Below are 23,075 nucleotides of genomic sequence, written 5' to 3' on the forward strand. Positions count from 1 at the left end.
TGAAACAATAGAAGTGGCTACCGGGAAAATGTTGCAAGCGCCATATTTCAAATGCGACTTTTTGGGAGAGAGTTTAATCTAACAATAGTGAGATATAAACATCAAACTTTTATACAAAACTGCGAAAAAAGTACACCCACATATACAAATATATACACACAAATAACTCATACATTAAAATACTAATTTAAATATTGTGTTAAATAAATTATATAGATATTATTTGTAAATGCATGCATCAGTATTGCATCATTAATAATAACTTTAATCGATTCCAAAATTACGGATATGAAAGTAACGGAATTAAGTAACGTTTATTCATTTTTAAATAATAATTTAATATACTCTACTCACAAAAAAATAGGGAACACTTTATATGGAACACGCTCAAAATTGAGCAATATTCAGAACTCGGTGAAACATTATCGCAGACAAAAAATTGAAAAAGCATTTGAAAGTTTGAAATGCCTACTTTCAAAATCGGTAATTGATATTTCAATCTGAATTCTTTATAGAGATATACGGACACAAATGGATATCCGTCAAATCTGAAAATTTTTTACAAACTTTACGAAGATCTATGACGTGAGTAAAATTCACACAAAAATGCGGTTTACGACAGTTGAAAGAGTGAATCTTTATCTTCAATTTATTTTTTTATTGAGTGCTGTACGGTTTTTCTTCACCGAGTTATTGAACGTTGAATCAAAAATGACCACTTTTGCTTCGACGTTCAATAACTCGGTGAAGAAAAACCATACAGCACTCAATAAAAAAGCAAATTGAAAGTAAAAATTCACTCTTTTAACTGCCGTAAACCACATTTTTGAATTTTACTTCATGCCATATACTTCATGCCATAAACCACATTTGTGAATTTTACTTCATGCCATAGACCTTTATAAAATTTGTACAAAATTTTCAGATTTGACAGTTATGCATTTGCGTCCGTATATCTCCGTAAAGAATCAGATTAAAATATCAATTACCGATTTCGAAAGTAGAGATTTCAAGCTTTCAAATACTTTTTTTGATTTTTTGTCTGCGGTAATTTTTCACCGAGTTACGGTGTTCTTAATATTGCACAATTTTGAGCGTGTTCTAAAGTGTTCCCTATTTTTTGTTGAATAATATATTAAAATGATATATGTATATTAGACCTCTCTCTTTTATATATTATAACAATATTTTAATTAGATTCTTATCTAATAATTTAGCGCTTGCACCATATATTGTTCCTGGAATCTCTTCGATTATGTTAATTTATGCTAACGATGTAGGTGCTTTGCTACCACAGACCACTTTTAAATAACGTTTTCACTATACTACACTTAATATTGGACGTAAAGCATGTCGTTATAGGAACAATAATATAAATTGTACTTTCATCTTTTTCAGGAACAGACTATTTTCACGTAGTCGACGGTAAATTATTTGCGAACGCGTCCTTGGACCGAGATGTTATCGGACCTCCGGGAGGACCCGGACCTCACGTCAAGATCCAGGTGAGATGTGTCGTTTGGGAAGAAAAGACTGGGATGCAGCACGTGCAAACGAATGTCCTCACTATCGATATCCTGGATGAAGACGATAATCCTCCGACGGTGCAAGGCAACACTTCCATTGCTATAACGCTTCAGGAATTCTCCAAGGTAATTTTACAATATCAAAGAGCGAAATCGAACTAATCAAAATCGAATCATACTAACGCTTGCCAAGATCGTTCGAGTAGCTTAGGACCAATTAACTTCCTGGTATTAAGGAAGTCAGATTTATCGTCATCGGAGCATTAGGGCGCCGCTGATCTATATCAAAATCCCTCCCGGTTTAGTTCTAATCTAATTTTATGATCCTGATAATATTCATTTTTTTGTTACCTTTTACTGAAAGAAAATTAAATTGTTATTGAACGAAACTTTAAGCGGCGCCTTTATTTGTAAATAAATATATAAGATGTAAAAATTTAAAAAAGTAGTATAAGATATCTTTTAATTACATTTCTGCAAGGAGATATCATAAAAATATTATTTAAAAATATAAGTAAAAATAGTCGAATAAGGATTTATCTTTTTGCACGAATGACTTTAACTATCCTTATCTTTTTTACTGATATGTTTAACAACCGAGAACATTTTATTTGGCAAATTCAGTGTTTTTCAGTGAACGAATTACGTTTTCTAGCTATGGTGTCATTACGCAAGCTGAAAACGAGACTTAATCAAGCGCTCATTGTTCGTATAATTACTGTGTTGTTTTCAACGCCACATGCATAATAAAAGGGAAACGCCAAATGCGAAGAGTATTACAAAAGATATGCGAGAGTGATGAAGTATACCTACGGCGAGAGAGGAATAGCTTTTGGGATTGATCCTGATTAAACCTCTCTCAGAATGCCTCTCTCCAACTCTTTCCCTTCAAATTCTCGTTTTCCTTCTTTACTCTTCACAGTCTTCGGTAAACATCTTTTTTTCTTTCATTTAGCTGTTACTTTTTATTGTTTATTTCATTTCAATGAAGAAGCAATTGTTTCGTTCAAATACCGAAACACCTGAAAATTTTCTACGAATCTAGTTGAAGACTTTAATGAACGAAGTTCGATCGGTTAATGGAAATCTCAAGTCTTTTCACTAAATATAATAAAAATGTTTTAAACGATTACTAAGAGAAAAGTAATCTGCTATCTATTATTAAAGATTATAAAAAACAATCACGCTAAAAACAGCTTTCTTCACGTGTTTTTTTTTTCTAAATATTATAGAAGTTTAATAAAACCGAAAATTTTCCATTACAATAACTATAATAAATACGAATAAATTTGAAAAAAAAAATTAAATGATGTTTATTTTTATTTATATATAAAACAGGTACAAATTATAGATATTAATAAAGTATATTCAATTAAATTAATTATAATATACACTACCGCTCATTAATTTCCATACACCTCCAGATTTCTTTAAAAAGGTGTTTTGCATATTTGTAAACAATGTGCATGAGTACAAAATATATTTATTTGCCTACACTGTTAAAAAAAAACAGAAATTTGCTTCCGTTATAATGGAAACGTTACATTAAAAATATTTAATGTTGTCAATGAGAATGAAGTTGTAAGTAACTTAAATTTAACATTTACTTACATTAAATTTCATACAAATCTATATAAAATTTAATAAAAAATGTACTAAATTTCGTAAAATTTTATGAAAAGTACACTAAATTTCATGTACATGTACACAAATATACTTTTCAGTTGCAGATACATTAAATTTAATTTAGTATCATAAAATTGAATTTAATTTATGTAATTAAAAAGTACATTAAATTTCACATTGTATATAAATCCATATTCATCACATTTGTAAATAATGTGTATAAGTACAAAACATGTTTATTTGCCTATATAAATCCATATTTATCGCATTTATAAACAATGTGTATGAGTATAAAACATGTTTATTTGCCTATAATATAAATCCATATTTATCATAAACGAGCTTCTTTTCATTACTTTCCGAAAAATCGACGATTTGAGTAGTGTATTAATATACGATATAGTGTACGTATTGACGAATCAGTTTCAAAAAAGTATTGGGCACATATCTGATATCATATGATATCGTGACCTTGCGTGCGTATTTTATTTATTTCCAAAAATCCAATGTTATCCGACTGTTAGTTCTATTTCTTCAAAACTATAATTTTCCAGAATTTTTATATTAATAAACGTAAAGTATATGCAAGCGCTGAAAGTATTTATAACAATAGATGAACTCATTTCTGTGCAAAACACATTACGTTTATCCTTTACAGAGAACTCAATAAATTTGGGGATGTACTGAAATTAATAAACGGTAGTGTAGTATAAAAATCACATTTTAGTGATGTGAAGCATTACGAAAAGAAATTATTTCAATGAAGAAGACTATATTTAGTCGAGGCGAATTTTAGTGCTTAATAATTTTTTGTGTGAATTTTTACAATTTCCAGTTCAAACAAACTGCGCATCTATTATTTATTGATCTTGAAACATATTCTTAGACTGAAGTTGGAGTACGTAATATCGCAGATTAAACCAACAAGTAGTTTAATATTATTGATGTTAATAAATATCTTTAAAACACTGTAAATAATTTATTGCGAAAAATATTACCTTAGGATTTGAACCAGAATCTTCCGAATTCCGTGCGAGCATCTTCTTTATTAATTCCATAAAATATTTATTTCACAGGGTTATCAATTAGTAAACGAGAATTATTTGGTCCTGAGGGACGCGGATGCGGTGACTAGCAATCAGTATAGCATTCGTCTGCTTGATGATACCTCCAAAGCTTTGAACTTCACTTGCAGCATTCTGCCGATCGAACATCACTTGCGTCCGGATGAAGCGCCTTCTACCGGCATTTTTCCCAGTAAGTAACATTCGTTCGAGCACCGTCCTCATTTCGCATTTCATTTCAGTTGATAAATGCCGGCATGTATCTCCTGCGTTTGTAATCGGAAATTCGTTTCATGTATTTTTTAGGTATTATTACAGAGAAGACGTTGCTACCGAAATCACCGTATCGTGTAGTCCTTCAAGTCAAGGATGAGTCGCTTCTCGCAGGATACGGGGCAAATTCGGTGAGTCAGTATCGATTCTACGTCATCAACACTCATTGGCAAGATACTTGAAGTACTTGCTCCATTTGCAATGTGTCAAAGGACAGTGGCAAAGTTAACTTAAGAGCCGATTCCGAGCATGGTAGCATGTGATAGAGTAAAAGCCTAGTTCCTTAACTTTCCCCAATGCACTTTAAAGCTCAGAACACTCCAAAGTGCTTCGCCTCTATAATCTCTCTGATAGTTAGAGACCTAGAAGGGTAGATATTTTATTTTACTTTGCTTGTATTCAAACAGTTAATTTGAAAATCAGATTTTCATAATATCTTTACAGAAATCTAATATTGGTCAATTTATTATTGAAAGACAGTAATTAATTGCTTATTTGAAGTACCAATAGAGCACTGCAAGTGCTTTTAATACTTAAAATAAGTAATTAATTACTGCCTTTCTGTATTAAATTGGCATTCGCATTTCTATAACAGTAACAAGACAAATACTAATATTAACCGAAATTGCAGAAAAGAACAATGTTTACAATTTGCTACGATTCTGCTTCGAAAAAACATTTGTTAAAAATTAACTGATGTATCAGAGAATCAAATCAGAGCTCTTCGTAATGCACTGGCTATTCATTCGAAATGAACGAAGCACATGTGCAACGTGCCGCGTTGGGAATCTATTGTTCGATTAAAAAAGTTCGCACCGATAAATTTCACAATATCGGCAGAGGTCCCCCGATATCTCACCGCCGTATGTCATTTGTAAACGGCATTGGCAAAACTCGAAGCGAAAGTGCACCATACTGATCTCGTAATTCGTGAAGAGCTTGGTTTAATATATGAGAAGACTAAGACGTCCGTGATATCTCATAAGATCTATGATCACTTTACGTGAACCGTGGAACTTTCATCCATGAAAGATTATTTCTATTCATTTACAGCAAGTACAAATCATTCCGATAATCATAACGACTGCTAAAATTTAAGTTTAATTATTACAACGTTTAATTGTTACAATAAAATTGCAATACTAGAATTTGCATGTAATTAAACAACTTTTAATTTAAATTCTCTTATTGTTAGAGATTCCTTTTTAAAGCGCTCTTTTTGAGGTAAAAGTATTTATCAATAATTTCTTAAGACTCGTCCCCACTGAAGGCAATCGGCATAGGGTAAACTCGGATATGATGGTCATAGTCTTTTAAAATGCAAAAATACCTTTATTCTTGTTACTTTTTAACAATTTGGGATATTACTTTCACTGAAGCTTAAAGTCACAAATACTATCGAAATTAAAGAGAAAATACTTAACAGAACTTTAATTTTATCAAAATATTACAAAGTATGCATTGGCCATCTTATCTGATTTTTAGGGAAACGATGGCCATTAAGAAAGATAGCCATAGTATTTATAAATAAATAGTGAAAATAAAAGTATTAATTATAGGTCACATTGCAATTTACGTACCTTTATTGTGTATGTAATGTTGTTTATGGCAGCTTAACTGTAATTTATTAGACATTATAACAGTTTTTAGCAGACACGTGCAAAACTTTGCAGATAGTCGAAAGAAAAAATATTAGATAATATTTATAATATTGTTATTTTGAACAGTGTACTCATATGAACTACTGTAAATATTGATTATCTTTAAGAATAACTATAAAAATGCACTATTTATCAATTATAGGAGAAATTATGGCCATCTTTTCCGTATGGCCATAATACCCTAGTTTACCCTACTAGTTTCTTTCCCTTTTTTAAATAAAAAATAGAAAAAGAAGCCGGTATATTAAACGGCATGATCGGCTTCAGTGGGGAGCCTTTACTTGTTAATTTCGAAACTAAATTAATTCCAACGCATTCTTTCAAAGGCATATTCAATATTTGCATGAATACGAGCGTTCTCTCTTAAATGCAAATTTCCTCTCATTTCTGTCCACTCCCAATCGGCATAAAACGACGTCGATCTAAGCTTGTATCGAGGAAGTCGAAAGATAAGGACTCATTAATGGCCATTAGTCGTATGCCTTGCATCCGTAATCCTCGCTTCGCCGTATAATCGGAGGCCATTAAACAATTAGGTGGTGAAATCTCGCCTTGTTAGAGGTTCCTTGGGGTGCGGCATTGATTTCGTGGAGGCGGCTAATCGTGGATTAAATACCTGCACCATCTGAAATTGGCGTGTGGGTGTAAGTCACTTATTGCTCAGCTTTGTTTCGAATAATATGCGAGTCGTTAACGCGGCTCTCGATGTTTTTCTTGACAAACGAGCGATGGTCTTTCTAGAAATTTTTTTGTCCCCGGAAAAAAAAAACATTCGTTCAATCGAGATAGTCTGACTGACCGCTCGATGTGTTGAAATTCGCAACGAAACTTCCAGAATTGCAACACAAAGCACAATATGCACGAATAAATGCTTTGTCCGCGATTTCCAAATATTTTGTCTATAGTTTTTGTGATGAGAATGCTTAATCATTTAGGTACATCTTGCAGAATTTGTAGTTAATTCACACAATTAAGTTAAATATCTAATAAAAAAAGTTTAAATCTTGATGAATTTAAAATTGCTAAAGATTTTTTCTAATTTTCTAACATAATAGATTTAATTGCAAAATTATTTAATATACAAGTTAAATGTATTACGTTGAAAAATAAGATTTTAGTTTTGATAGAATAATGACAGATTTATAAATATCTCGATAGAAATATATGTAACGCTAAATAACCATATTGAGAGAAAATTGTATTCATTTTTTTACTACAAATCGACGGATGTATCAAGAAATCTTTAAATGCCACTCGCACAATAGTGGCACACGTGTGGAACATATGTCACCCTGATATGTAATTGAAAAGAGGATAACGATTGTAGAATGGTATGCGAAAGCGATAATAATCGGATGGTATTCGTTCTAATTCGAGCCGTGCTCATCGTGCACCTTTAATGGATACCCTATATCATTCGCGCCGCGCACGACTAGCTGCTTAAATTGAAACCACGCGAGAAAATAAATCTTGACGCCGATATCCAAGCGACCTCAGCGACCTGCTCTTGATATATATCCCGTGACCCTTAAATCAGGCCGTGTCTGAAGTATCGACGATCCTCTTGGGTAATCATGTCTTTTCTCGCGAAACGCGATATCTTAACATTTTCGTAGCTGAATGTTGATCTTCAGCCATAGAAACACACCCTTCAAATTACTCTCATTATAAACATGCGTTGGAAATTATTCGATTTTCTCTTTAGCTTTATTTCTTTTTAAATAAAGAATTAAAATATGTTTCTTAATGTTTTAAAATTTATACATATAACACATAAAAATTTATACATATAATTATATAATAATTTAATATTGAAAGAATTTTTTATGGGAAAAATTAAGAAACATAATGGCACTATTGAATTATTAAAAAATTGCAATAAGGATCTGTTCGCAATTCCTACGCGTTAAAGAAAAGATTACGCGTTAAAAAAAAAGTACGCCTTTAAGTGCCAAGGAGGATTTTCCCACTATAACCGTTCCATGAGTATACCAAGAAATGGACGATAAATTCTAATAAAGAACGTCACGTAGCAATCGCACCTGCGGTGGTCTTTAATATCGATTTTTTGCGGTAAGGTATCCTTTGAATCTCTTTCGAGATCCTTTCTAGTCGTGACGAGAATTGTCCTAATCTAATTTCATGTAACAATCCATTACACACCCTAGATGTAATAAAAAAATCTATTTTTTAAATAATTACAATTTATAATATTGTAAAAAAAAATAATTTAATCAGCATTTAAAAAATAATAAATGTTATGTGTGTGAAAAAGTAATATATTAAAAAATTATATACATGAAAAGTTACATTGATAAAAATAACATGAGAAATTTATTTAGAGCAATTGAAAGAAATAATATTTCCTCTCGTCTTTTTTTTTTAGATTCTGTGAAAGCGAGTTAATGCTTCTCATATCATTAATTGTTATGTAAGCTTCTATTACAAGAAAAGCTTCCAATTATACGAATATTCTTACATGATTAAAAAAATATTTAAAGGATTATACTCGTAGCATCGATTATACTAATAGCTTATTATTAGATTAGATTATACTAATATCGATTAGGTTTTTCACATGAATTTAAGTGGGATGATATAAAAATACTTGATGAAGAAATGATTTTAAATAAAAGACTTATATCAGAAATGATTCATATACGTGGACAAAAAAACAGTTTGAATTTGCAAACGGACACGGAATGTTTAAATTCAGCATATGATTGTTTATTTACAAAAATTTAGTTTTCAATCTTTCCATTGTGTTCTAATTGTCGGTCATTTGATGAGATGATGAGTATCAATATGTAAGATAGGACATTCGCTTGTTGACTGGCAACATGACAAGTAACGTTGTAATCTTATAGAACTAACAATGTATCATGTAAGTAAAATATTAAGTGTTTTAAGTTAAAATCTATTTAATAAGTAAGAATTGATTGTTAAATTCACACACACATATGACTATGTAGTGTTCTATCACGGAGAGAATTTTCTTTTAAAATTTACCCTGAAAATATGGTGATTGTGGTATAATACAATATTTTAAAGATTTTTACCATGCACTTCAGTAAAATTGATCAAACTTATTTTATACTTTATTGTAGTTTCATTAATGAATGAGAGAGATTTATATTAAAATTCTTCGAAATACAATGTTGTCCCACGATTGTCATATTTTCAGGGTAAATTCTAAGAAAAAATTCTCTCCGTGAGGGAGTTCAATGATGTAGATAGTAGTTAGTTTATATTAAAAAGGATCCGAACCAAGGATCGAAACGAATTGAAGATTATAATAAAGAATTTATTTACACAATTACGTCTGGTGTATAGACTCGAATAGGCACTAAACATATTTTGGATTTATACTAATAGCATTATAAAACCTTATTTGATAAAAATTAATAAATAAGTCAATTTAAATAGAAATATTAATAAAAAGTACAAATTGTTATACACAAATGAAAATAATAATAATAATAATGGCCACTACATAATTTTTCTTCTTTTAAAATTTTATTTGGACAGGATCAATAATTCATACTTTCTTTTATTTAGGTAAATATCAGCATAACTTTGTCGGGGCCGGTACACCAAGCTTTAACAACTCCAACGCCGTCAACTGTTGCGACGTTCTCGTATCCGACGAATGCGAAGATAGCCCGGATTTCACCCAGATATCTACGCGTAGCGAAACCCACCACGAAGCCGCATCCTTCGATAACTTTCGTCCTGAACGGCTCGGGTGCTTTCAACGTCACTCAACGGGAGGGTATCATTTACGTATCGGATGAAACTAAGCTACGATCCGAGTCCAACACTGTTCAGTAAGTCTAACCGTTTCTTGTAAATAACTTAACATGCAAGAGTGAACTATTTCCAATAGTCAGATTAGCCATTTCTAGATATGAAGAGCAAAATATTATTTGCGTTATTCCCGCAAATACTTCTATAGAACTTCTATAAGCAGTTACAACACTTTCTGTCGGTCGATTTCTTATAAATATCTGAACTAAAGGTATTTATATCTTTCAGATACTTTTATTAAAAAAGATCAATAAAATAAAACTTTAATAGTATACTTTATATTATATTCTTATCGCCTTGTAATTAAGAATATACTTACTGTCAGAATTTTTTAATTGATTTAACTGAACATTGAAAATTTATAAGCGCGTAAAATAACGAGGCCATTGGTGCAAGAAGATTTTCGTCTCTCAATCATGCCAGGTCGATGAGTATCGATATTTCGTTCGTTCAGAGCGAACCTTCTTGTCGCATGAGCATAATACAAAATATCGGTGTGTTCACCAGACTAAAATTAAGATGGATCGGAGCAGATGGTTACGCGACGACCAAAACGCTACGAGTGAATCTGATCGATGTACCACAATCGAAGAACGACACGTGTGGACAATCAGCTCTAGAGAAAATGCACACATGCGCGAATGCGGAAACGCGCGAGGAATGTGAAAAATCTTGTGGAATCGGCAGCGGAGGCTTGAGGTGTGTACCATCTATTTTTCTTCAGACTGAATGGGTCTCTTTGAGCAACCGTAATTCTTTCAAACAATAAGTAGGTACTACAAGAATTTTTAATAGGAATTTTGTTTATAAAACTCAATATCGCGATTAAAGTAATTTATAATTTTCATTTATAAATATTATAATTAATATTAATAATTTTGATAATAGTCAATAAATATATAATCAATATTAAAATAATTAAATATTGATTATATGTGAACAATTAGTAGAGCCTATAATGTTAATTATTATTCGGATTATAATTGATTTCAATTGTTTGTAACTCGAAGATTATCACGTTTGCAAAACTTTTTGTTGAGCAGTTTTTCTTTTATATATAGTAACTTTCTCTTTAATTTCCAAGCGGTGTAAATTCATCATTAGTGAGTTTAACAGCAGAAGCGCATTCCACAGAGTGCTTGCGTTTCATGTTGCATATCTTACTTTATAATTACACCTCTGCACTGGAAAATACTGCATAATGCAACTTGCTCCTATGTATCAAGAATTTTGAAAATACTCTTGTTCAAATCTTCATTTAAAAAAATCTTAAATGAGATCTACATTGCTTGAGAAAAAAATGCGAAAGCATTTAAGTTATTATAGACTAATAAATTTCTAAATAATAGATTTCTAAACAAAAGCTATAATGAAAAATACTCTTGATCGATGACGATCCTTTATACAAAGCAAATTTATTTTATATCGAACCCGCATTGTGTCTCGGAATTGACGGTGATTTTCTATAATAAAATAAATGGATCATTACTTTCGTTCTTTTCTCCGGAAAAACCTCACATCGCCACGAGGAACAATTTTATCGTAACGACTATTTCGGATGGTAGTGCGTCCAGGTTAATGGCTCCTCCATCAAATTCCTGATTCGCTCTCTATGCCCCTCTTGACAATTATCGTTTTCTGATATGATAAGGTAAAAGATGTTAATCGACGATTTTTTCGATCCTTTCTTTCTTCTTTTTTGTTAAAAATAACAATTATAATTTTTTTTCACATTTCAATTTATTCCCTGCATTTAAAAAATGCCAATTGTTTAGTATAATTTTGAAAGAAATGTTTGCTATTTTAAAAAATGATTAAAATATTATCCCACGTCATTTAATCCAGTACTACAATTTTTATCTGTTTATATTTTATATACGATTTTTTTTCTTAATTATAGTTTTCATTACCAAATTAGATTCATATATGTAACTTTTCTGAAAATAAAAATACTTTTTAATGAAATATTAATTGAATTTATTTTAAGAGGTTAAATTTATGATAAATATATATATATATATTTTATCATAAATTTATGATTGAAAATTAATTTCTTAAAATCGTTTTCTTATCGTTTAATACAGTATGATTTGTATAATGGAAGCTATTCTTAATGATTCTGAAAAAATAACTGTAATACTTTATATGAATCTCTTTCTGTATGACTCTATTATAATTAAAAGAGCTTTAATAATGAATTTATGCGCAGCAAAGGTAATTTTACCGATCGATGCGTTTGGAGGAATGGCAACGCTACACAAATGTCGAAATATTATTCCACTTGTTCTCCGAATTTGTCGTATTGCCCGAACAACGAATGCGACGAACTGGAATTCACCGTTCCACACATATGTCCGCAAGACTGCATCTCTGAATGTGAGTTGCATGTATTGTTTTGTCGATCGGATTAGTGCAGTAAAGCCGGCCGCGTAAAAATGTCACAGTATCGATGTGAGGAATCACTTTCATCATAGTATTGTGAAAAATATGTAAATAATCGAATAATAAATTATTTAAGAAGAAAAAAGAGAAAATTTCTTTCTAAAATGTTCTTAAAATTCAGAATCTCTAAATTTCTAAATGTTTCTAAAATTAAAGATTTTGGATATCTTATGTAAAAAAAATCCAAATATATAGAATCGTGTTTTAAATCTTCCGTCTTGATACGGTTTGCTTTCGGTTCCTTTCGTTCGAAAGCCTTCTATATAAAAGGATTTCGCGTTGTCGCAGTTACGTCTCGTTCAAAGAGCTTAAGAGCCATTGAAAAAGGATTACTATACTCGTCCCCGAGAGGCACTCGATCGATCTAAAAGTGATTGTATTCGCGTTTTTAGCTGACGGTCTTCTCGCTCATATGGACAGCAACGAACGCGGCATAAAGAGAGGCTTGAATACCTGCACCTGCAACGATCTACTGATATGCACCTGCGGAGGCTCCATTTTACAACAAGGAAATGACGTGCCTGGAACAACAAAGGAGGAACGACTTGGCACCGGAAAATTACGTAATCGGGGAAACGAGGTTGTCGTGTCGGATGCACGCAAAGGTCAGTCATCGCATCTTTCGCTATTTTTTTTCCATAGAAATTATATGCCGGACAATATTAAGTTACAGAGAAGAGTCATTGATAGCCTAAGAATATTTGTTACAATAGGAGCATTGAGTTTCGAAATTAAAAACCACAAAATATTTTATTCAAATATTCCACATTAAACACTGCACTTCCCTTAGGAAAAAATGTTTCAGTATACTGATTAACTATTCAGTAACTGATGATATTTCATCAGTTACTGGTGAAATATTATCAGTTAATCAGTATATTGAAACACTTTTTCTTAAAGGTTAGAACGCTTTTGGTTGAAAAAAATAAATTTATGTGATCTTTCCTCTTAATATCGCAATTTTATATCAAAAAGTTTATTTCATACTTTATCAAATAGTATGTATTAACCTTTGTCCTTTACGCTTCTGCAGCGTCCAGCGGACCGTGCGGCCCCACGTGTATGATGGGTGTTATTGCAGCTAGTCTGTTTGTGTTGATCGTGATTGTGGGATCATTTGTTACGTGGAGATATAGGTAAGAAGCCAAACAATTAATTATATAAAATGACAAAATTATTTATTAATATGATTTTAAAAATACAACATTATAAATAATTTTTGATATAATTTTTTCTTAGCACACAATTTTTAACAAGGTCCTTCTTGCACAAACAAATATTATACAAATATTATAATTTGCTTTTATATGTATTATATATGTATTTGATTTATCATTTATTGGTAGGTAAAAATTTTAAAGTCATAAAATTAATTTTAAGAAATATTAAAATTTGCTTGGAAAAATCTAATATTGTTAAGCTATACTTAAGGTAGAACATGACAATGTCTTATTAAAAGTCTTTTCGTTCGCACGGATCTTAAAAGGATTTAGTGAATCGCTTCTAGACTAGTGGCTTCCATAGAGCTTATCAACTTGAATCTTATGTTTACAAGGAATTAAGGGCATTACAAAGCTTATAGTAACCGGGATTTGAACGTGGTTCATTTAATCTCGGTCTTTCTAGGAGGTTATAATTCATAAATATAAAACAAAGATGTGAAATTGTGAAGATTAATGTATATTTATTAACACCGAAACAAAATGTCAAAGTATTATTCTTAAAAGTAACACGCAGATAGCACGAGTTTAGGTAATCCATAAAATCTTTGTTATCTGCAAGATAAATTCACTGTATTAATTTCGTTTAAAATTTCTGCGATTTAATTGCAATTGTATATTTCTTTGTGTTATATATAACAAGAAGTATTTTTTATGTTTTATAACTTCTTGACATTTATCAAAAAATTTATTGCGGAAATACAAATCGAGAGGATTTTCACAAGAAGAAAGAATATATTTGTTTAACTCGTTCAGATAAGGTCGAACTTGAAAGTTTCTCGCAAAGAGCGGAATTGAGAAAGTTTCAATGATATGTACGTGCAATGGCACTTTTTTTTACGTTCGCAGCTTGCAATCGGTTACCTTCACCGTCATTCCTTTTGTGAATTTTAAATAAATTTGATTTGGTTATTTTATGTCAGTACGTGTTTTTCATCATTTTTTCTCGAAAATTTTGAACTAGAAGAAAATTAAACTAAATGTGTTCGAAAATTTGACGTCCAATTTTTTTACTAAAGTAAATTTGTATTAAATTTGCGAGAGGTATTACGAACGCTGGCATACTTTGTATATGTAATTTAAACTCACAAGCCTGCATGCTATCTAAACTTTCGAATTTGGGTCAATGTCTACTAGAATTTCTCTCTCAGGCTAACTAGTGACCACAATAGACCAACTTTTACTAAGCTGCATTAATATATCTTTAAATGATTGAATTGAAACAAAGGTAGAAAAATTGAGCGTAGAGATGTAAAATCACCGTTAAATTCAATTTGACAATTACTTACGATAAAATTACGGTAAAATGGTAATTTATTGGTAATTTTGATAAAATTTGTTGTTTTTTTATAGTTTTATGCATAAATAGGTTTTATTTATGTTTTTCACATTAATGCGTAATATAAACCAATATTCTTCTAATATTCTCATCGAGAATATAAAAATCGCTGATAGAATATATTAATAAGATTATTCACTAAATCTAAACGTAAAATCTAAGCAATGCTAAAATCTGTTTTCAACATATAGTTCCCTAGAGATTTGATAAAGTCACAAAAAAATAAAAAGCGATGCAGATTAAAAATTTCAACTTTTTTTACATAATTCCTTGTTTTATATTTTAAAATTTAGCTTTTTACTGAATTACTTAATATTATTCTATATTTTTATTTAAATATTCCGGCAGTAGTGCAATTACAGAAAGATTATTTTATTGTTGATGTATAATTGTGTCTTTGTTTTTAGTCTAATAAAAACTGTCTTTAACAGTCTAGTCGCTAAAATAGCAAACAAATAAATAAAAGTTTTATAAGTTTAATTGTAAAGTAAAAAATATAAAAATACAAATTTAAAAAATTAAAATATGTACAAAATAATTCAAGATTACTGTACTTGTTACATTTTTTTCAGAATCTTAATAAAAAAAACTTATTTAAAGTTCCTTTAGTTTAGACTATATATAGACTTCCTTATGTGTGTGTGTTTAGACTAGTCTTTTAATTCTCATATATTCAATATATAATAATTAACGGAAATAATATTACATATTAATATTATATATTAGTATACAATATATTTTACTGTATATCAATATGTAATATCGAAATAAAAATATAAGTTAAATAAAGAGTTTTTAAATTAATAACTAAAGGCTAAATGTTTTTATATCAAATTATTTTAATTTTATAATTTTTTAACATTATCGTTTTATAACATTATCATTTTCTCCAAAAATTACTGACTATTTTACCGAGTAAATTACCGTCAAATTTTCATCTCTAATGAAACGTACTTTATTTTGTGGTAAAATATTTATTATAATATTTTTTAAATTGTTTTTTATTAAAAAAACATCAATTTTATATTTAAATATGCGATTATATTATAATTAACAATTACTTGCGTATATAAGTGTAAAATAATTTCCAGTGTCATAATTGATAATAATAAAGTTAGCTCAACTCCAATTATCCTATTTCACTCCACAAACCAAAATAGCTTCATAAACCAACATAGCTCGTCTTCTGCATCGCGATGCTCTGCGTTCCAGAATGGCGGCGAAGGGTGCTCGACGGGAATGCAAACACAGGGTGGATGATGCAGCAAATGGTATTGGTATTTTGCCGTCCGACTACATCGATCGCGGCGATGGTCTCCTGATCGGTCTGGACACGTTCGCGGCGGCGAATCGTCATCTATTGTTACCTAAGACATGCCCGGTAAGAAATCTTTTAACTCATTCAAAATATTTACCGATATTATCCACTAGAAATAGAAGATTTACAATTAGCATAAGAATGACATATAAATTATATGGGCTTATTAAATTTTTGCATTGAAAAATTTTTAATTAAAATTTATATAATTTTATAAGATTTCTGTGTCTCATAAAATCTCTATTCCATGTCATAAAAAATACTTGCGTTTATAAAGAAAATATTAAATAATGTGTGTGTGTGTGTGTGTGTGTGTGTTTATAAAGGCACGACGATTGGTATAAAATACATACTTTTATGTTTACAATAGTAACTATTGAGTTCAAATTATAATAAATCCTAATTATATTCTGATCCTGGATATATATTACTTGAATAGACGTTATCTAAGATATAAAGTCTGCAAAGTTGCGGAAACTTTCTTATTACTTTAACCACGGTAGTGTTATCTAGCCACGGCAGACTTCCCAGCAAATGATAAAAAGATAAAAAGGCATTCTTTAACAATTCTTAAATAAAATTATTCTTTAACAATTCTTAAATAAAATTATTCTAGTAATAAAATTATTCCGTAAGCCGCTTCCATCTAAATTATCACGTCTTTAAGTTAATGAATTAATTCTGCAATTTGGTTTGCAAATAAGATTTCGGACATAATTCAATGAGCGTTTGTTATTAAAAAGGGAATTATATAGTTTAACATTAAATTTCATTTTTCAATTAATATATATCTTCAATATTTTATTAATACAAAAGTTTTTCACTTTTCTACAAGTTTGTTTTCAAGATATACATTTGTATTGCGCTTGAAAAAGAAAGTGCTAAAAATTAAACGGACCGAACGAATTAAATATGTAGATACCGTTAAATTCTTTTTCACATATGAATTCAAGAGAAGAAGCTTCTATCTTTCATTTCTTTTATTCATTTTTTCTAGTCATGTATACATATAATAAATAAAATAGTTCGTTCGATATTTGTGCGAGTAAAGCGATCATACAGCTTAATCTTTACCAAAGAGCTTTGCGTGACGAAAAATTTTTCCACTGAAAAATAAATTTCTCATTTTATTTATTTGTTTCTTTAATAAATTTTCTTCTCGCGAGAGAAAAATCGTAAAAATTGCCCTTTTCACAGCTGTGTCTGCGACTGCACAACACGATCCGCAGACTTCTCCGTGCAGTTGCCTTCCGCACGTGGTACGCTGTACGTGCGTGCTCGCGTGTAGCGTGCATTCTCGTAATCCTGCAAGCAGCGTGCTAAAGCGCGTAAGCTCTTTTAGCTTTCCGCACGGAGAAGCGCGAGACTTCTAGAGGGTTGGTTCTCGGAATTTGAAACGCGTCTCAGAAACTCGGTCAAGCTTCGTAGTCTTTAAATTCGTCCAAGATATTTGTTCAGTAATGGCGTTGTTCGTGCTTGATCGCTTATCTCTTAGAATCACGTTAAATCGCGGAAGACGCATTTCCCCAAAATAGATGCTGCGTATTCTTGAGAGAATTAATTTTATTGGATCCTCTTGGAAAGATATAATGCTCCAGCTGACTACTGATGAGGGAATACTGATGAGAGAAATCGAGGTTGCTTCAATTTAAGGTTTCATCTAAAATTTTGAAGAAAATCTTCTAAGAGCCTTGGGCATCTTTCAGGATATAATACTTTGCGAATTTTGCAAATTATATCATGGAATCATGTCAGGGGATCATATGGAAGATGAGATTCAATTACATTTTATTATTTCTCGGAAATAAAAGCCGATAGTTTTTCATTTTTATCGTTTTTCTCACCGTTGCTTTTGTGTGTCCTGGGCGATCGCGTGTTCCATTGCATGCTTCTTGCCCTGCAATCGTGGATACCGTCCTTGGCACGTAGAAACCTGTAATTTACTTTGAATGCATAGGAATCTTAACTAGTCTGCACTCACTCCTCAGTTACAAAAACTTTTTAGCACCACTCGTATTTGCTCCGAGAGTTACACCGAAATTAAAGTTCGATTCGGCGTTTCCCGCATCTGGGAACAATTTCTAAAACCGTTTGTCGTAATTAACAACACTTGAGATTATGAGGGTCGCCGGATTTTTTTACAGAAGACCATCAAGATCTTCTTGAAATACAAAGTATTTTACTGCAAGCGAATTCTTCTTTCATAAAAAAGATCTGGTTAATAAAAACTTTTTAACTGAATTCTTTCTTTTTCTCTTTAAAACGGAATGCGAATTCGTTACGTTGTATTTTCTGCAAATACCACAAAAGCTGATAATATGCAAACAAAGAAATGCAAAACATATATTTCTCGTAAAATAATAGAATTTAATAAAATATACATCTTATATATATAATTAAATTAATTATTTTTCTGCAATTTCACATTTTAAATTAATGAAGTAATATTTATTATATAATCTTTTTTCTGTTCTTTTTTTTAAATAAAAAAGACAAAGAGATAATTTCCGTTGCTTGAAGCATTCACAATTGAATGAAAGAACGATAAAAATATCGATGAAAAAAAGACAAGTGAAGCCGCGAAATGTCGGTGGAAAGAATTCACGATATTTCTATTCTTTGCAAGGCGTTCTTGAAACGACACTAGCGAGATAAAGTCACTTTTATTCAATAAAGACGAAACGAAGTCGGATCGGCTCTAACATGGCGTATGCAGCTCAGTGAACAGTGGGTTTGCGGGGTAAACCTTTTTTGACACACACGCGAATTCATAGAGAGAGCACTTTTACGTCATACAAATTTCGTTATCAGTCTTTAGAATAAAATGATTTTATAATTAGACTTTGATCAAGGAGTAAATTAATTAATCTGCTTCAGTTAATTCCCTCATCTAAAATAGACACTACGCAGCTTTATCCGCTAAACTTGCTCACTCACAGTATAGCCTAATCATATTTAGTTTTTTGTTTACAACAGATGTGATTTTCTCAACAATCTTACTTAAAAATTGCTAAATTGAAAAAATCGAAACTAAAACCATATTATTTTACAGCAATAAGCTCTCTATGAGTTTTCATCACTTTAGTAAAAAATAATACTAGTCCTTTTAGAAGAAAATTCTTCGGAGATGTCAAGAACAACGTGATAATATCATTTGAAATACCACGGAATTGGCGCGTTACAAAATTTACACATCAAAAGTACATTGGGTTTCTTTCCTAAAATAGTCCTACATGTCGCATTACCAGAAGAAATCTATTGAGCTTGATTCTTTGCAATACAAAACAGAATGCAAAAAGTGTCCATTTCTTCATATTTTCTAAATACAATCTTCGTTCACAAATAATTAAGACTAATTTCTATAATTGGTAGATATGGGAATCATGTCTCATTCGGGATCTTGTAACAAAATTCTCAATGGATAATATATACGCAGATACTAATTTAAAGTAACTATTAATTCGTGGAGATATTTCTTATTAACTGTAATACGTGATCCTATTATCATTCTTGACTCGTCGTTTAATTGGGTAACCACTCGCATCCTTTGCAAAGCAATTCGTGCGAAGTAATGCCGAACAGATATCGCGTCTGACACGAACCTGGAAACACGTTCCAGCGAGGCGTAACGCTGGATTAGAGAGAGTAAAGCTCTTATCGTAACAAGCTCGAAAGGATTTATTAATCGGTACATGCATTCTCCATCTTCGTGTTCAGGATTTCTCAAATTGTATTACACGTGTTGCAAAGAAAACAATTAAAATAAGAGTAATTGAAATGAGATAATAAATTAGCATCACATATATTAATGAAAATAGGTCAAGCTTACACTAAAAAAAAAATAATTTTAATATTAGTAGAAACCGCTAAATCTTAAAGGATTTTATTCTTATATACGGCCTCAAGAGGAATCTTCTGAAATTAAGAGAAAAATATGCTAAGCACAATATTCTTACAGTTAGAGTACTTTCGTTTTGCATCTCTGCAGTAAAAATCTTGCTGTTCCTAATATAATTTACTCGTAAGAGGGCACTCCGGTTTCAGTAAATATATTCCTCTTCATACAAGAGGAAAATTGTTAGAATAATCTCCAATACATTTTTGATGAATAGTCCAGTGGATTGGAAGAGGAATACTCTTTCTGTAAAAATTTCTGCTTAGATTATGAGATTACCGGAAATTTCACTTTACAATTAGATTATCTTTTTTTGGGTGTACAAAACATAAATGTCGAAATGTTAGCTTAATAATGATTAAAAGTTTCTTTATGACTTCAAGAAGAGAATTTGAAGTTTTTATCTGTTTATCTCTTTCTCGAACATGCGGTAAAATATAAAATTGTTTACAAACGTATCTAACGTCCGAATTTTTGCGTGGAATTTCAGCCGGATCCAAAATGGGAATTTCCTCGGTCGCTTCTGAAGATCGAACAGGTGTTGGGCGAGGGTGAATTCGGGCGCGTTTTGCGCGCTAAAGCTATGAACATCGGCGGAATTCCTGGTCCCACGACTGTCGCGGTGAAGACTCTGAAGGAAGACGCGTGTACCTCCGAACTAGCAGATCTGCTGTCCGAGTATCAGCTTCTGAAGGAGGCGCAACATCCGAACGTGATTCGGTTATTAGGTGCTTGCACGACACCACCAGGCGCGCCTGTCTACCTCATCATCGAATTCGCTGAATTCGGTTCTTTACGGTAAGTGCGCGCCGTGATATATTCGACCGCCGCTGTCCTGACGCTATTTATGATCTCTCCGTTTCATGAGCTTCTGGTCTTATCGATAAAAGTCCTGCTGGTTGGAAACGGATTGACGCAATTCGTGCGTCTTGCTTCGAAATTGAATTTAACTCACGTACAGATAACTTTATCTTTCATTGTGTGATGAATAACACGCAATTTTCCAAGATTAAATTAGAAATTGTATATTTATGCTGTTTGATTTTATATTTTTGTCATTTGCAAATTTTTTATTTTAAAAATGTAATAAATATATGACTAAATAAATATAAATATTTGACTATATAAATATAAATATAAATATATGACTATATAATTAATATATATGACTATATAACTTATATATGACTATATATATGACTATATAACTTATATATGACTATATATGACAAATATATTAATAAATATATGATTATATAATTTACATCAAGTATTATAAATATAAAAAGTGTACAATGAGGACCAAAAATGAGCTTGTACGTTGATGTAGATGAGCGCGTCGCCTGCAGTATGATGTATTACACCGAAGTACAAGCTCATTTTTGCTCCTCATTGTACATCCTCTATATTTATAATACTTTATGTAAATTATATATAGTCATATATTTATTATATTTTTAAAGAATAACAATAATCAAAATTTAATGGAATTAAAGACTCCTTGTGTTAAACATAAAATTAAAATATTAATCAAGTACAATATTAATGGCTATACAGAGTCAAACGTTGTTATCAGTGCGTAAATTATGTACAAATATATCTTTGATACAGAAAATTAGAACGTTTCGGTCCCATTGTTTGGACCATCATCATTTCTTGTGACGTGTTGCTTGGATTCTATTTTGTTACAAATTTCACAGATATACTTCCAAAGTTTAAGATTAATCATGTCATACCTTCACTCCAACAAGTGATGGCCTTACCTCTGTTGGCACATGAGAGGACATAATATATATTAATATTATTGTGTTTTAACAATATTCTCTCCATTAAGTAGCTTTTTTGTATATTTTTTTATATTATCGCTGATGATGGTCCAAACAATGGGACTGAAATGTTCGAATTTTCTGCATCAAAGATATATTTGTACATAATTTACGCACCGATAACAGCGTTTGACCCTGTATAGCTATTAATATGTATTTAATCAAGTACTTGATTAATATTTTAATTTTATATTTTTAAAATAAAAAATTCTCAAATGACAAAAAAATCATGAATCTTCGAGATTTTAATATTGTCTTAAAAATTAGGTAATGTAGATACAATTTTTTTGTATCATGTATACTGAAGTTTATGTTTTGGATTGAGCGAGGAAAGTTCTATCTTTTGGCCCCCCATTTTTCATATCACTTATTTGAATTTTTTCTTTTCTGGGGATATATCATATAGTTTTCTCTATTAAGATGCTTAAACGTAAATGCTTTACGCAACTGAATTGTTAATTATGATGTCGCCATTGGCATAATTAACGACACAATGCACTTGGCGTGAAGTATAGAATACTGATATCTTGCCACAACCAGTGAGAAATAAAAACAAACACATACATATTTTTAACTCCTTTATTGTAAAGAACTAAAAAGATTTCTTACAAAAAATTATCAAACTTCCATGTGTTATCAAACTAAACTCCCACATGAGTATCTTTGAGAGTTTACTAATACGGAAGTTTGATAATTTTTTGTAAGAAACTTTTTCAATTGTTCTTTCCAATAAAAATGTTAGAAATATGTACGTGTTTTCTCTTTTATTTCTCATCATTTTAAAATGAAGATTAATGTTCGTGTATATCCTAATATAATAAATATATTTTAAAAAATCTAGCAAAGAGAGAGAGGACTTAGATAAATGTACGTATTATTCCAGAAAGCTAAAAAGAAAATTTTCCCTTTGTTAAATGTAAAGAGATGAATAAATAGCACGCGGATATTAATGGTTGGTATTCGTCTGGTATTTTCATTGTCTCGTATAGTCGAGTGATAACATCAAAAGTCGAGCAGTTTTGTCTTCTATTTATGCCAACAATAGTTCTATATATATATATATATATATATATATATA

At 30.9% G+C, this 23,075-nt stretch overlaps 1 protein-coding gene across 1 annotated transcript in view; it reads left to right on the forward strand.

Moving 5' to 3' along the window:
• The window catches only part of Ret (protein kinase receptor Ret oncogene), a 66,191-nt gene that overhangs the window by 37,912 nt on the left and 5,204 nt on the right, over window positions 1–23,075 (forward strand). Inside the window, exons 6-15 of the mRNA XM_018509723.1 lie at window positions 1,399–1,652; window positions 4,229–4,409; window positions 4,523–4,620; window positions 9,709–9,977; window positions 10,465–10,656; window positions 12,167–12,333; window positions 12,792–13,004; window positions 13,433–13,535; window positions 16,171–16,339; window positions 20,662–20,969. Of these exons, the coding sequence (XP_018365225.1) occupies window positions 1,399–1,652; window positions 4,229–4,409; window positions 4,523–4,620; window positions 9,709–9,977; window positions 10,465–10,656; window positions 12,167–12,333; window positions 12,792–13,004; window positions 13,433–13,535; window positions 16,171–16,339; window positions 20,662–20,969 (1,954 nt within the window). The remainder of the gene's footprint in view (window positions 1–1,398; window positions 1,653–4,228; window positions 4,410–4,522; window positions 4,621–9,708; window positions 9,978–10,464; window positions 10,657–12,166; window positions 12,334–12,791; window positions 13,005–13,432; window positions 13,536–16,170; window positions 16,340–20,661; window positions 20,970–23,075) is intronic.

The sequence above is a fragment of the Trachymyrmex cornetzi genome, unplaced genomic scaffold, assembly GCF_001594075.2.
Source record: "Trachymyrmex cornetzi isolate Tcor2-1 unplaced genomic scaffold, Tcor1.1 scaffold313, whole genome shotgun sequence".
In the NCBI taxonomy this organism is placed as follows: Eukaryota; Metazoa; Arthropoda; class Insecta; order Hymenoptera; family Formicidae; genus Trachymyrmex; species Trachymyrmex cornetzi.